Source organism: Haliaeetus albicilla, chromosome 6, assembly GCF_947461875.1.
Source record: "Haliaeetus albicilla chromosome 6, bHalAlb1.1, whole genome shotgun sequence".
Classification (NCBI taxonomy): Eukaryota; Metazoa; Chordata; class Aves; order Accipitriformes; family Accipitridae; genus Haliaeetus; species Haliaeetus albicilla.
This window is the reverse complement of record NC_091488.1, coordinates 39,658,813-39,672,146: the sequence shown is the minus strand read 5'-3', so window position 1 is coordinate 39,672,146 and position 13,334 is coordinate 39,658,813. Positions and strand designations below refer to the sequence as shown.

General features: G+C 38.7%; 1 protein-coding gene and 1 long non-coding RNA gene across 9 annotated transcripts in view; one reads left to right on the top strand and one right to left on the bottom strand.

The window, feature by feature from the left end:
* The window catches only part of DCBLD2 (discoidin, CUB and LCCL domain containing 2), a 252,071-nt gene extending 242,824 nt beyond the window's left edge, over positions 1-9,247 (top strand). For all 3 annotated transcript variants that reach the window (XM_069785704.1, XM_069785703.1, XM_069785702.1), the window contains 6 exons: positions 922-1,069; positions 1,457-1,627; positions 2,593-2,686; positions 3,076-3,125; positions 4,812-4,949; positions 6,055-9,247. In XM_069785704.1, the coding sequence (XP_069641805.1) occupies positions 922-1,069; positions 1,457-1,627; positions 2,593-2,686; positions 3,076-3,125; positions 4,812-4,949; positions 6,055-6,497 (1,044 nt within the window). In that variant the 3' untranslated portion in view covers positions 6,498-9,247. The remainder of the gene's footprint in view (positions 1-921; positions 1,070-1,456; positions 1,628-2,592; positions 2,687-3,075; positions 3,126-4,811; positions 4,950-6,054) is intronic.
* On the bottom strand, positions 1,045-12,078 carry LOC138685713 (uncharacterized). Of its 6 annotated transcripts, XR_011325109.1 has the most exons (5): positions 11,374-12,075; positions 11,202-11,247; positions 10,110-10,171; positions 9,421-9,558; positions 1,045-1,585 (listed from the first exon to the last, which is right to left on the bottom strand). It is a non-coding gene; the product is annotated as an uncharacterized lncRNA (long non-coding RNA). The 6 variants fall into 6 exon arrangements; XR_011325112.1 differs by lacking the exon at positions 11,202-11,247 and having other exon boundaries at positions 10,110-11,150; positions 11,370-12,078; XR_011325108.1 differs by having other exon boundaries at positions 10,110-11,247; positions 11,374-12,078.
* Positions 12,079-13,334: the final 1,256 nt, after the last annotated feature.

Genomic DNA, 13,334 nt, shown 5'->3' with positions numbered 1-13,334 from the left:
TACCCGAAGAGATGATCCCAAGCCAGTCCTCCCAAAGACAGTGACGGGATGGCTTGCTGGGCTGGAGTACTGGGCCTAGCTTCTGTATTGTTTTAAGCAGTTCAGTGCAAAACCTGTAGTTGGTGGTAAGTTTGTCAGTGTGCTGACACTGCATCACAGTGATATCTGCTTACTGGTTTTCAATTTCAACCAGATAAGCCCATTCTGTCTTGTCACATTTGCACGAGTTCTTTGTGTGCAAGGACCAGCGGTGAGGGACCAGCTTTAGCTCATCCTTTATGCAAAGTTTGCGCCCTTCTCTTCCAGCATGGCTCCGTACGAGAGTCTGAAGAGAGAGCGCTCACGTTCTGAACCTGAATCCTTTTATTTTGCTTGTGGTTCAGCCCTTGTAGACAACAACCACTAGAGGACAGTGTGATTACATACTTTGTGTCTTAATGCTTTCTAGCAACTGGCGTACCCAGTCATAGGACAGACTATGCTTAAACTATTAGGCTGTGTGAAGGCACCGCTTAATTCCTGCTTTCACATTGTCACAACTGCTTGCTGTATATATTTGAAGAGTAAGTGCAGAATACCAAAAAGGACCAAGTTAGAATTATTCGGTGCCATAAATGTGAGATGTCTTTAACAGCAGGCACTGCCTGGGGAGCATCAGTAGAATATCACGTGGTACCTTTATTCTGAAGTAAGTAGTTGCGTGCATACATGTACACACGCACCTTTATTTTATTTAGTTATATATTAAATAGGGCTGAGTGAGTGGAGATGTGCAGGCAGCAGCACCGTTCTGGGCTGAATTTTCAGGATTCTGCACCACTTATTTTTCCTAAATAAAACATAAAAATTGGTTGTAGTTACTTAGTTGCTATTGCATTTGTGTAACATAACATTTGTCTCTTGTTTTTTTTTCTTTTCTAGATATTTCAAGGGAACACTGAATTGTACCAGGAAGTTCGCAATAATTTCATTCCACCTATTATTGCACGCTTTTTTAGGATTAACCCCTTAAAATGGCACCAGAAAATTGCAATGAAAGTGGAATTGCTAGGATGTCAGTTTAGTATGGGTAAGGCAACTGAAAACCTTTCAACTGTGCAAGACAAGCAGTGAAATAATTTGGCAAAGATTACATTGTGGGTATATATTCAATGAGAAAAAAGTACTACTTAGCTGCATAATCCTTCTGTAACTGATACTTCTGAATTTCTTCTGAAGTTATTACACTTAACCTGAAAAATACCTAGTTTGGGCATAAACAAGGTAATTTAGAAAATAAGTGTTTCAAAAGACACCAGTCACTTGCTTTCCGTGTTACTGATTTGTAGGGGTTTTTTCCTCATTACATAACACGAACAAAAGCTTTAGAGCAAACTGCTCCAGCTGTCTTCTGAAAAGGAAACATGCAAAACTAGCACTTCAAAAAACTTTTTTTATAAATTCTTTTCTTCTAAAGGCCGTGCTCCTAAAATCACCATGCCACCACCACCTCAGAACAAGAATGACGACAAGAATGATGACTTCAGTGATGACTTCATTCATTCAGTGAAGACTTCGTTGCAGACAGATAAAACAACTTTCACACCTGAAATAAAAAACACCACAGTGACTCCAAGTGTAACCAAAGGTATGCACAGTTAAGCAGCAGAAGTGTTTGGGAAGTCCTTACAGTACTTTGGCATATACTAAGCGTGCTTTCTGAATTTAAGTTTTGTCAACACTTAATATAATATATTATAGCAAATTAGAAATATTTTCTTCTTAACATTTACTAGTTATTAAATATATGTAGGATACAAAATGTACAGTTGCATACTGCATGCAGAAACAAAACCAATCTTCCAAGTCACACAATAAGTTCTGTCTTTCAAAACTTGTTCAAACTGAGTTCAGGTTTTAATTACTGAACAAATTTTATCAGAAGTTGCAACTTGGAGTTCCCTTCAGAATTAATCAGACGTAACTGCTTTGTTATTTAATTTGATAATTTCTTAGGACAAAACACTTTTGCTATAGCTAATCTTTTATGGAGCAGTCATATTGGCAAGAGATTCGAAAAACATCTGGCATCATCATTTTGTGTATCAAAGAAAATTGTCAGAAAAGGGAGCAAGATCATTGCAGATGTAGGCATTGGTGAAGTGTCCTTTGGATGACAGGGGACAGGATGGTCTCATGTCACATGCAGACCCAGTGTAGGCCGATTGTGATTGACTGTGAAGGTAGTGTGGCATTTACTTCTTATAGGAGGGTCAGACTTAAGTGGTTGCATACTCCTGGGCTCTTTTGATTTTCCTTGTTAATAATAAAAGACATTGTTCTAACAGAAAAAAATCGTACTTATATCAAAACAAATCTGTTGATTTTGATGAAAAACCTTGCAAAAATACCAGCTGTGCATACATGTAGAAGAGCTAGATGTTAATTGACATTTACACTGTGGGAGCATCCAGCAGGGTAGCTTAGCTGGGGGATCTGGTGTGATAGATGCTGTATGTGAAAACTATGTGCTTTACCCAAGTAATTTTCAAATTAAAAACTGATTTATGAGAAGCTTTTCTGTCTGACACCACTTAATTTAATGGCTTTCAGATGTGGCATTGGCAGCAGTTCTGGTTCCAGTGCTGGTGATGGTCTTCACTACTCTGATTCTTATCTTAGTTTGTGCGTGGCATTGGAGAAACCGGTAAATGAATAGATTAATGAAAGTGCTTTAAATGAATGTTAGCCTGGTGTGTGGGAATGAAATGCTGCATGTATCGTTATGGGAACTACAAGGTCCATGCTTGTGGAAGGATTTTTTTTTTTTCAGAACTGTATTCTCTGTGAGAAAACATTCACTTGAATAGCGAGGACAGTGAAAACAGCTTTTTGTAACTATTTCCTTAGAAGTGCTTTTACTGAAAACTGGTTTCTCCAGTAGCAGCAGACTGGTGATGGCAAGCCAGGTTAATGGTGCTTGTACTTTAAATTTGAGGACCAGTTACAGCCAAGGTGATAGTTGTGGAGCATTAATTAATGCATCTTTCAATAAGCAGACTAGCTAAAATACCCCCTTTTTCTTTTTTTTCACAGCAAGAAAAAAACCGAGGGCACTTACGATCTACCTTACTGGGATCGTGCAGGTAACAAAATGGTTTTATGAAAGCCTTTACTTGGCATTTTTGGTTTGATGTGTGTTTCAGATTGTAGTAACACAGACAACTAGCAAAAGCTTCTCTAATGCTGATGTAGGCAGAGTGAACACTGAATTTCTTTTCTGGACAGACTTAACTGCTTCATTCTTTGATTTTTTTTTTTTTTTTTTTTTTTTCTTCCCCCCAGAAATAGAAAATGCCTTGTTTCCTGTTAGAGCTTACAGCTTCAGATTTTTTTCAGTAAAGAAAGTATAAAACCTCTTAATTATACAACATGAGGGGAAAAATAATTTGAGGAGTGTCTTTATACATTTGATAATCATGTATTTGGTACTTTTTTTGTCCTGGAAAAAATCTTTCATCTTAGTATACAAGGTCTCTCAAGTTTCACCTTTCTTCAAGCATGTGGGATTGTTTGCAGTCCCTTTTAGGCATATTTTTCCATCCTGCTGACTTGTGCCTCATTAACTTGAGATCAGACAACTCCACCAAGCAGCACTTAGCAAGTGTCTTGAAAATGCTTGGGCGACAGCATAAAGGGTTGCTGCAGCCGTTGGGTTCATACTGTCTGTATGACCGTGCTTCACTCCTCTGTCCTCGTGCTGAAAATTTCCACATCTGTGTGTTTGCTCTCTGGCAGTTTTAAGTAAGCCTTATCCTTTAGACAAGAAACCCTTTAATGACCTTATCTGTATTTATTACATGTCTGTTTCTGATAGGTCACAGCATTGTTGTCTTTCTTACAATATTAGACTCAAAATATCCTGTATTTAAGTGTCAATGATGGACATACCAGATTTTTTTTTCCTGTTTGCTTAAATTTAGATGTTCAGTATGCAGGTCTGTTTTAAAAGGAAATTGGGCAAAATGCAGTATCAAAATAATGTTGCTACACTTCTCTGTGGAACCTCTGTCTGTCCCCTGCCACAGGCTACCTCAGATTTTGTTAAACAGTGTTCTGGGGTTTTGAATCTCCTGTTTTTTGGCTTTTACCTACAGGATGGTCTCTTAGAGCTGGAATGAAATACGGTAATAGACAGCAAAACTAGAATGACTCTGGCTACTGGAGGAAGGGATGGGGGTGACCTAACAAAACCAACTCTCCCTACCTTCCCTCAAGAAAATGTTCATGACCACAGTCACTCCTTTTCACTTCCACTGAAGTTAAAATCCTTTTTATTCAGGTTTTTGGCAATACTCACTGATGAACCTTTTTCAACAATGTGAGTTAGAAACCATGATATTAACAGCCAGAAACCACATTAATTAAATGTACTCTTAGGTTGTTAACTGAGATTTGGCTAAAATTATATGTAAATATTTGATTTACAAATTGGAATAATGGCTGACTTTTTAGTATTTTCTGTGTTGTATTTTATGAGTTTGTTAATATGGTGAGTAGCTGTGGCTCATGGACATTCAGGGATAGATTCACTAGACTCGAGCAGTTCTGCAGGTGTTTGAAGGGGGAGCATTCAGGCAAGTCGATTGGGCAAGAGTAATACTGTCATCTCTGAATCTTCAGTCTGCCAGAAAATGTTAAAATACCTCGTAACTTTAGGGTCATGCAAATACTGATGATCAAGTTTTTTAATCAAGTTGTTATAATATTTTAGTAGCTTAAAACACAGTATGTATGCAGTCTTGGGTGTTTGTTTTTTTAAATCCATGAAGGATGGTGGAAAGGAATGAAGCAGTTCCTCCCGACCAAATCAGCAGAACATGAAGAAACTCCTGTACGCTACAGCAACAGTGAAATTAGTCACCTAAGACCAAGAGAAGTCCCAACAATGCTGCAAACAGAGTCTGCAGGTATATTTTACTGTTTCTGTGGGATGTGTAATACTATATATATATATGTACATGACATGCCAAAAAATGTCAGGAATTTGGCTACATTTAATTGTTTCCTGTTTGTTTTGGGGAACAGAGGAGAAATGAATGGTTCTGTTAGTAAGTGCATTCCTTAAAATGCAGGCTTTTTCAAATCTGTTCTCGGAGTATCATAAAAGTAGGTATTAATTGACTTGATGTCCTGTGGATAGACACTTTCTGAAGTTAATGCAGTAACTGAAAGTTTCTTTACTTGTATGTGTTCCTAAACCCCGTAAAGGGTTGAAGGATTTTTTTGGTTATGTTCTCATGCACTGCAAATAATTTCACCCCGTGATCTTTATGCACACATCTGAAATGTGGCACTTGGTTCCCTACACTGACTGTATGGATTAAGTAATTCTTTTGATCTAGAAAAGGAGGAATTACTGATAATGATATTTGCTCTTTCCTTGGTGAACCAGTCATTAGAGGAAGATGACCGTGCCGCCTTTGGTTCTATGCTTATGTACCAATGGCAGAAATATGCGGATGTGCAGGAATTATGGCTTCACAGCAGGCAGAATTACTTTTCTCTTTTTTGGCTGCTTGTCTGTTTTCACCCAGCTAGCCAGGTTTCTCACCTCCAGCTTTTGTAACTCAGATGATCTGTTGAACTAAAACATCTCAGCTGACCACATGCAGGCTTCCCCCCTTCAGAGGATAAACCCTCTACCCCAAGGACCACTTTTTATCCAAAGCTAGGCAGGATAATTTGACTTAATTCTAATTTGGCAAGGAAGAACATTTCAAAAAACTTTGTTTTGAGGCAGATTTACAGCATGGGAAATTGCAGCTCACATGGGAAGAAGTATAAACCTGAGAAATTGGGAAGTTATGGCTATCCCCGTGGCTTTAACTATTTGTTGGAAATTACTTTTTTCCAAAGCAGTTGGCACTGGCAGACAGAGAAGGACCACTGGTTTGATCTAGGATAATAATTTCTGTGACACTATTCACAGGTTGCATTTGATGTGATGCCACTGTAAAAAAAAATTTCCATTAAGTGTGTTTTTATTTTGTTTTGTTGGGGCTTGCAACACAGAGTATGCCCAGCCACTGGTAGGGGGAATTGTCGGCACGCTTCATCAGAGATCAACCTTTAAACCAGAGGAAGGAAAAGAAGCAAGTTATGCTGATTTGGACCCTTACAATTCACCCATACAAGAAGTTTACCACGCTTACGCTGAACCGCTACCTATAACTGGACCAGAATATGCAACTCCAATAATCATGGACATGTCCAGCCATCCCAGCACACCTCTTGGCATTCCTTCCATTTCCACCTTCAAAGCTGCAGGGAATCAAGCTCCTCCACTGGTGGGAACTTACAATAAACTCTTATCCAGGACAGACAGCACATCATCAGCACAGGCGCTGTACGATACACCAAAGGGGCAGCCGGGGCCAGGTGCCACCGACGAGTTGGTGTACCAGGTACCACAGAGCGTGGCCCATTCCACTGGGAGTAAGGATGAACTAAGTTAGCTCACGAGTAAGGTAGAGTGATGGCTTGTTTTTAAAAGCCAGTTCCATAAAGCTGACAGTTTCATTTTTTAATTGCATTGTTTTGGTATTGTTAGTCTTAAATAATACAGTGTTGAACCAAAAGATGTGGTATTGGAAGTCTGGGAAACCAGTAATTCTGCCTTTCCTGAAGCTGTATATATAATTACAGCTTGTCTCCTGCAAAACCATGGACTTTATTACTACTGTACAATTGTCTGTCAGACATGAGCAAAGAACTCTTCAAGATTAGCTTCAGTGATTCATAGATGTGAATGATAAATCGGGAGAAACAGTTTAAAGTACGAAAGCCAATAATTTCTTGCTAATGGTACTATTTCTGGGGGAAAAAAAAAAACCCAAACAAACCCAAAGCTCCTAACTTTCTAAGATCAGTATGTAAGCACTATAGCTTCTAAAATTCATTTTAACCTGTAAAATGCCTGCACAACTTTGGACTTTAAAAACTACTGTCATCAGGACTGATGGCAAAAATCCTATTAACTTCGTGGCATAAAATAGTTTTGATTTTAAATCATGTTATTTCAGCTTTTGTTCACAGGATTAGGAATCAGCAGCTGTGTGTTCCTCAGAAGGTTCCCACCATTTTTGTTAAGTCTTCCAAAACTAGAATCTGTTGTCCGTGCAATCTGTTTTCTGCCTCATCTCCTTAAGCCACTCAGTCTTGTTCCTTCCTAGGGATCCAGGAGGCACAAAGTTATACAAGCAAACTACATAGCAACTGCTTTTACATTTTTCCCTACTAAGTGAAGGCTACTCAATGGCATCTGCCTCGAATGGTCACTGTGCAAGAAGCATCTAGGTGTTCCAGGTGACTCAATTCAGAAAGGTTTTCCCTGTCCCCCTGCCCAGAGTATCTATTGTTGTGTGTTAAGAGGTGAGCATATACAAAGGAAGATATGTATATACTTTTGTGAGTGCTTAAGGAAGCACACAAATATTCTAATGGTGCACAGTTTGTGTTACACACGTGTTTAGCACATATGGTACGTTTTAGCACAACTGAAAAAGCCTTAGGGCTTTTCTTATGATTGTTCTTATTAGAAGTATAGTAGATTCCAATACCTTTGCAAGAGAACCAGTACTGTTCCAAAGAATGTCCATTTCAGAAGCATTTAATGGAATTTGTATCCTTTGAGTGTTCCAGTGTTCTCTACTATGAAAACATTGCAGTCAGTCTTCGATTTGGGATAAAGCAGACTAGTTTTAGCTAGGTAATCACAAAATGAAAAAAATTTGGATGTCATATTTGCCATTTTTTTATCTTGTTAGAAACAAAGCACAGCTTTTTAACCTAAGTTGTAGAAAAAACTCACAATAAAAATGCTTTATTTTTATTGTAACAGCACTGTTGGGAGGATGCTGAATTAATTTATACATGTGAAACCCCCTCCCTACACAGCCCAGTTTTATGGACTTCCCTGGTTACTGTTTCTGTGATGTAATTCAAGTCAGCCTTTATTGCCCAGGGTCCCTAAACTAGGTGGAGAACATCCAAATCAGAACTAAACTACTGTTCAAGAGGGCTGCCACCATGTCTTTATACCAGTACAGTAGCCTAACTTCTCACTTGAAGTGAGCAAGGGCTCTAGATAGATAAACTCAGTAAATCCAAAATTACTTGTGGCCTATTCAACATACAGAATATGTTATTACGTATTCTTAAAGCCCAAGTCTACAATTTTTTGTTCATTCATTCACTGATTTTTTTATTTTTAGAATTAGGTGTCTAAGCCTAAATGTGAATGTAAGTAAGGGTGGTATATAAGACCCATTCATGAACAAGAAACTCCTGCCTATAGTTGTACTTCTAATGTTATTGCAGATTTTTCTGCTTGATAAAACTAGTCTGCAATCTTTGAAGTTTTGCTTAAACAGGTAAGTGTTCTTACCCCTCAGCAGCAACTAAGACTTTGAAATTATCTGAGCTGATTTTATTTGAAAGGGGTGGGAAGTTATTTGTTTGCACCAAGATGTGACATTCCAGCCAAGTTAAGAAACCTCTGCCTTCTCAAACTGTATCAGTTTAGGCTTAGAAAAATTTTAATCTACCACAAGAATAAATGGATGCGTTCAAGTTAGTAAAATTAACATACTTGGATTTAATTTTTTACTGTAGGCCTGGAACGGTAGAACTGTGGATATACTGTAGGCTAACATGGTGTAAGAATTAAACAGTTTCTCTACAGTGGGTTATTTTTTAAGCAGCCGTAATGCAGTTTCATTATCTGAGCAGCATGAGCTGCTGACTGGAATGGATGTTTTTAAGAATTTAAGTCCCTTTTCTGAAAGAAATTGGTCCCAAGCTTTGCTCCCTGCTTTCAACTTTGAACACGGTATCTGCTAAGGCTAAGAAGATAAGTTTGAATATGTAACAGTTGGGTTTAGAAATGTATGGTACAAACTGTTAAACATTGATTCCCAAATTTAAGTTGCACAAGACAGTTAAGATTAGAATTCTCCTGTGTACAATACAAGCAGAGGTACATTTAATGGGTCTCTCTTACATGTGAAGACATATGGATATAAAATGTATTTCAGTCATCTTGTTTGGCTTGAGTATTCTCCCAGAATGTAAGTTCTTACCTCAGCATGTATTGTAGTTGCTCAGTATTTGTATATGTTGCTAGAACTTAGACTGTATAAATAGTGAGGGGTTTTTATATGTATGTTAAAAAGTATTTTAAATAAATTGTACATATGTATTAGTATGTTTGCATTTAACAACTACCTTATATCTATCTATATCATCTAATTCATTTGTAATTTGGACATGCAAGGGTTATTTATGAGTGACCATACTACAGCAGGGGTTATACCCTGCCTCCCAAGAGTGACACTTCTAGGTCTCACCAAGCATTAGAAGTAGTGAACTGACACTTACCAGAGCTCTCCTCATGGCTGGAGTCTGCTGCAGGGACAAGTGGTATTTACAGGAGGGAGCTTCCTGGCATTACCTGCTGCTGGCAGAGGCAGAGTGCTGGCTCTGGAGTCCTGTGTGATGAGAGGCTAAGGCTGCTCTCTGTTAGTGCAATTAGAAAGTCAGGCTCTGGTCCAGTATAACCCATTGCTTAGATGCAGAGACACACCACATACATACCACCCCACCCCTCCACTCCCAGTCAGCACACCACGTCTATGCTGGTAGAGGGGCTGCTAGTTTATTCTTCAACTAGAACATGGGTATTTTTCAATTACTGAAAAAAAAAAAAAAAAAAAAAAAAAGCTGCTTTTGCTCTCAAAGCTTTCCCCTTTATCTTAATTCTAGCACTGCAGTTCCTAAAATAAGGAAATAATAATTACTCTTCTTTTACAAGTACAAGGTTAAAATTGGATCCTAAAAGGCTTAGTCCTGTGCTTGTCAAACTGAAACATCCTTGGAACATTACAAGCAGTCTTGCCTTCAGAAAAGGAATGCCAGCATGCCTGCAAGTATCCCTGCTTAAGTTGACCAGGGTCCTAGAGGAACTGTTCTCAAGTGGGACAGACATCTGCGTGAGGCAGAACACTTGCTGTTTCCTTATCTGTCTCTGCATCTTGCTAAACATACATTCCGTGTGAAACGCAACTTACCTGAAACGCAGCTGCTACTTCAGCTGGGGCTATCTCAGCTTCATGTTTAAGGCTTTCCACAACTTGGGTGATGGAGGGAGGAAAAAAAAATTGAAGCAAAATGTTATCTAGATTTCTGAAAACGTTTCAGGAGCAGAAGAGACCCTACTTTTGCACACCTTAGTGTGCACAGAAGTCTCTCTACATACTATTTTTTATTAGTTCCCCACAAACGCTGTGAAAGACCATGAGAAGTTCTTAAGTTAAAAGGCCAAGTATTCTGCTCACTACACAAATAAATAGCCCATTATTTCTAGGAAGAAAAGTTCCTGAAAAAATAAAGCTTTTCATCTAAATGAATGAAATTTGTCCTTCATCCCTAAGAATGTTTAACATCCCTAAGAATGTTTTTTGTTTTATACTGATGAAAACAGAACATACTTACTTAGGCTTGCAGTAAAGTCTCTTCTCCTCCTGTAGTGGGAGTTCACAGATGTCTCGCTACAAGCTGGAAGAAACTCCTGACACTCTACTAGACACCTCAGCATTAAAACTTCAAAGAAATACACATACTTAAAATGGGCAATGCTGACCTGCAAGGAGGCTAGTACTAATGAATCTACCTGTATGTGATAGTCCAGTGAAAGTCAGCTTTGGAAATTGTCTGTTCAAACTTAAAACAATTACTGATAATGTAATCAAGTATACCATGGTTCAACTTCAAGAGATGCACAACTGTCACTTTTATGAAACCACGTCATCAGTAACCAGTCTGATCTAAAAAAGGCATACAATGCCTGAAATTGGTGTCAGTTTTCAGCACGGCCAGAAGTTTCTACCAACAGCTGTCTCTGCTGCCTTGAAAGAGGAAAAGAAATGCTCTTTTTTTTTTGTACATGTAATAACAGTACTGCACATGGAAGTTGGAAGAAAGACTCCTACCTACATTCACATTAAATGGCAGAAGACAGGCTAGAACAACAAACGTACTGTTTGCATGCTGAACTTACCTAGAGTGACTACACAAACAACTCTGTGGTCAAATTACTGTAGAATCACAGTCTACCTAAAAACAAACTCCAAATTAAATAAATGCCTTTTAGCTTTTTTTACCTTTTTATGTGGCTTTTTGACAGAGTCCAAAACAGTCAGGATACAACTGAAGGGGAAGGTGAAAGGCTACAAGTCAGGTTTCACACCAACACAATGCCACGATACATAAAAATTACTTAGAGACTATTATAAAGTCTTAACATTATTTTCTAAGGGCCTGCAGTTCACTTGCCTTACTCCTGAACATGCTGCAGGTTCACAAGATTTTAGCTCTCCAAAACCTGCTTTTGGCAACAACGGGCTGAGTGCCAGAATCCATTCTGCTCAGGAAGGCTCCTTCACATTGGACTAAGTAAGTCCTTCTGAAACAAAGGCAAAAAACCGTTGAATTTTACTGGCAAAAAAGAAACCATGCTTTATGTATCAAACATCTGATGCAGATCTAAGACAGCTGATACAAAGGCATGAATAATTAATTAAAATAATCCTTCAGAAGTCACAGAAATAGGTCTATCTCAAGCCATTCTATAGGTTTACTTTATAACCTCTCAAAAGTAGATTCAAAATTATGGTTTGTACTGCTGTACCTTCAGCAATTGTGTGAAGATTTTTTTTTTTCCCCTGCATCAAAAAAACCCAAAGGCAGCCTTGTTACTGACAACAACAATGTTTTGTTACTTTACACACCTCTGAAGTAGACCACATCACTTACATGTTTAAAAGCTGTAATTATTATTAATTAGGAGAAATTACCAAAAAGTAGGATTTGGTAATGAAATTAAGCTAAAGCTCTTGTAAGGAAAAATGGTCAGACTTTGTTTTAGTTCTCCAGCAGCACGACTGCCTACTACTACTGTGGCTTACTGGTACTTCCACAGTTAGTAGTGACACACTTTCTGCACCTGGAAACTGCCAGAATCCTGCTGCAGTGGCTCAGGGCACAGGGAACACAAGGGCTGAGGAGGGACTGCACCTCACTGCCTGGTCACCTTCCAGCACCAAAACAGCCACTCAGCACTGCCACACACTGACTCGGGGAATCATGGAAAAGTTTTCGTTTGCTCCCACAAAAAACCTCAGCAGTTTGCTCCCACTAAAAACCACTACCAATAAACAGTTGACATTGTTGCACCAATAATTACTTCACATTAAGGGAAAAAAGCAACTTTCAGCATTCATCTTACACTGCCTCTCACACACTGGTAATTACTTTCTTACCATTTCTGCATGTTCTTGCATTTTTTTCTGTTGTACTGGTAGATGCGCCATTGCCTGCTGTACAGAGTATTAGAAGGGTGTTAGTTTCCCCTGTCAAGGAGAAATAGTCTGTGGAAGGAAGTTTTGCGTGGAAAAACTCCTGTTTAGTGAATGAAATATTTTGCCTGTGAAAGGACATTAGCTATTAACTTGTAAGATACGAAAATATTCTGTAAGTATAAACTCTTCAAAGAATGAAAACTAGAGTATGTGGAGAATTAGAGCTCTTCTTTTCTAGAAAATAGCTGATTGTTTCCCCAGAAATCCCGGACTGTACTGAGAAAGTAAATTGGACACCAGAGCAGAGCTGTTTTTCTCAGCATGAACAGTCACGAGTCCACATTATTTTACTTATACTGGTATACATATTTTTGAGCTGTTCATCAACAGCATCTTTGTCCCCCACAGCCAAGCCCCTCCACCTTTCAATATAAAGTTACTAGCTTTATTTTTGTCAGTGTGCAAACACAATAGTACTTGGTTTAAGGAAAAAAAAAAATCTCACCTTAGAACTCAGTTCTACCTGTACAGCCTTCAGGAGGCTACCAGCAACAATCATGGTAATACCAAGGCAAGTAAGTTGCTACCCCACTGTGAGGTGAATTTTGTAGGTACATGTCACACAGTTTACAACCACCAGGCTGTGAACATGGGATTGGAAGGGACTGGATCATCCAGTAAAGTCACCTGCAATTCAGGTGAGCTACTGCCTCTCTGCTGAAAAGATATCCAAGATGAGAATCTGATTTCTGATAAGGAGGTATGCAGAAGTATGTAACAGTTTCTCAGGTCTTGCTCATGTTTGGGGGGTGGAGGCGGAATATTGCCTGGCATTCCTCACCCTTTAGCATAATGTATGAATAAGCTACCTAAAATATCTACACTGGAAATGATTTTTTATGTGTTGAAGAAATTCTCAATCCTCCCTTGTACATC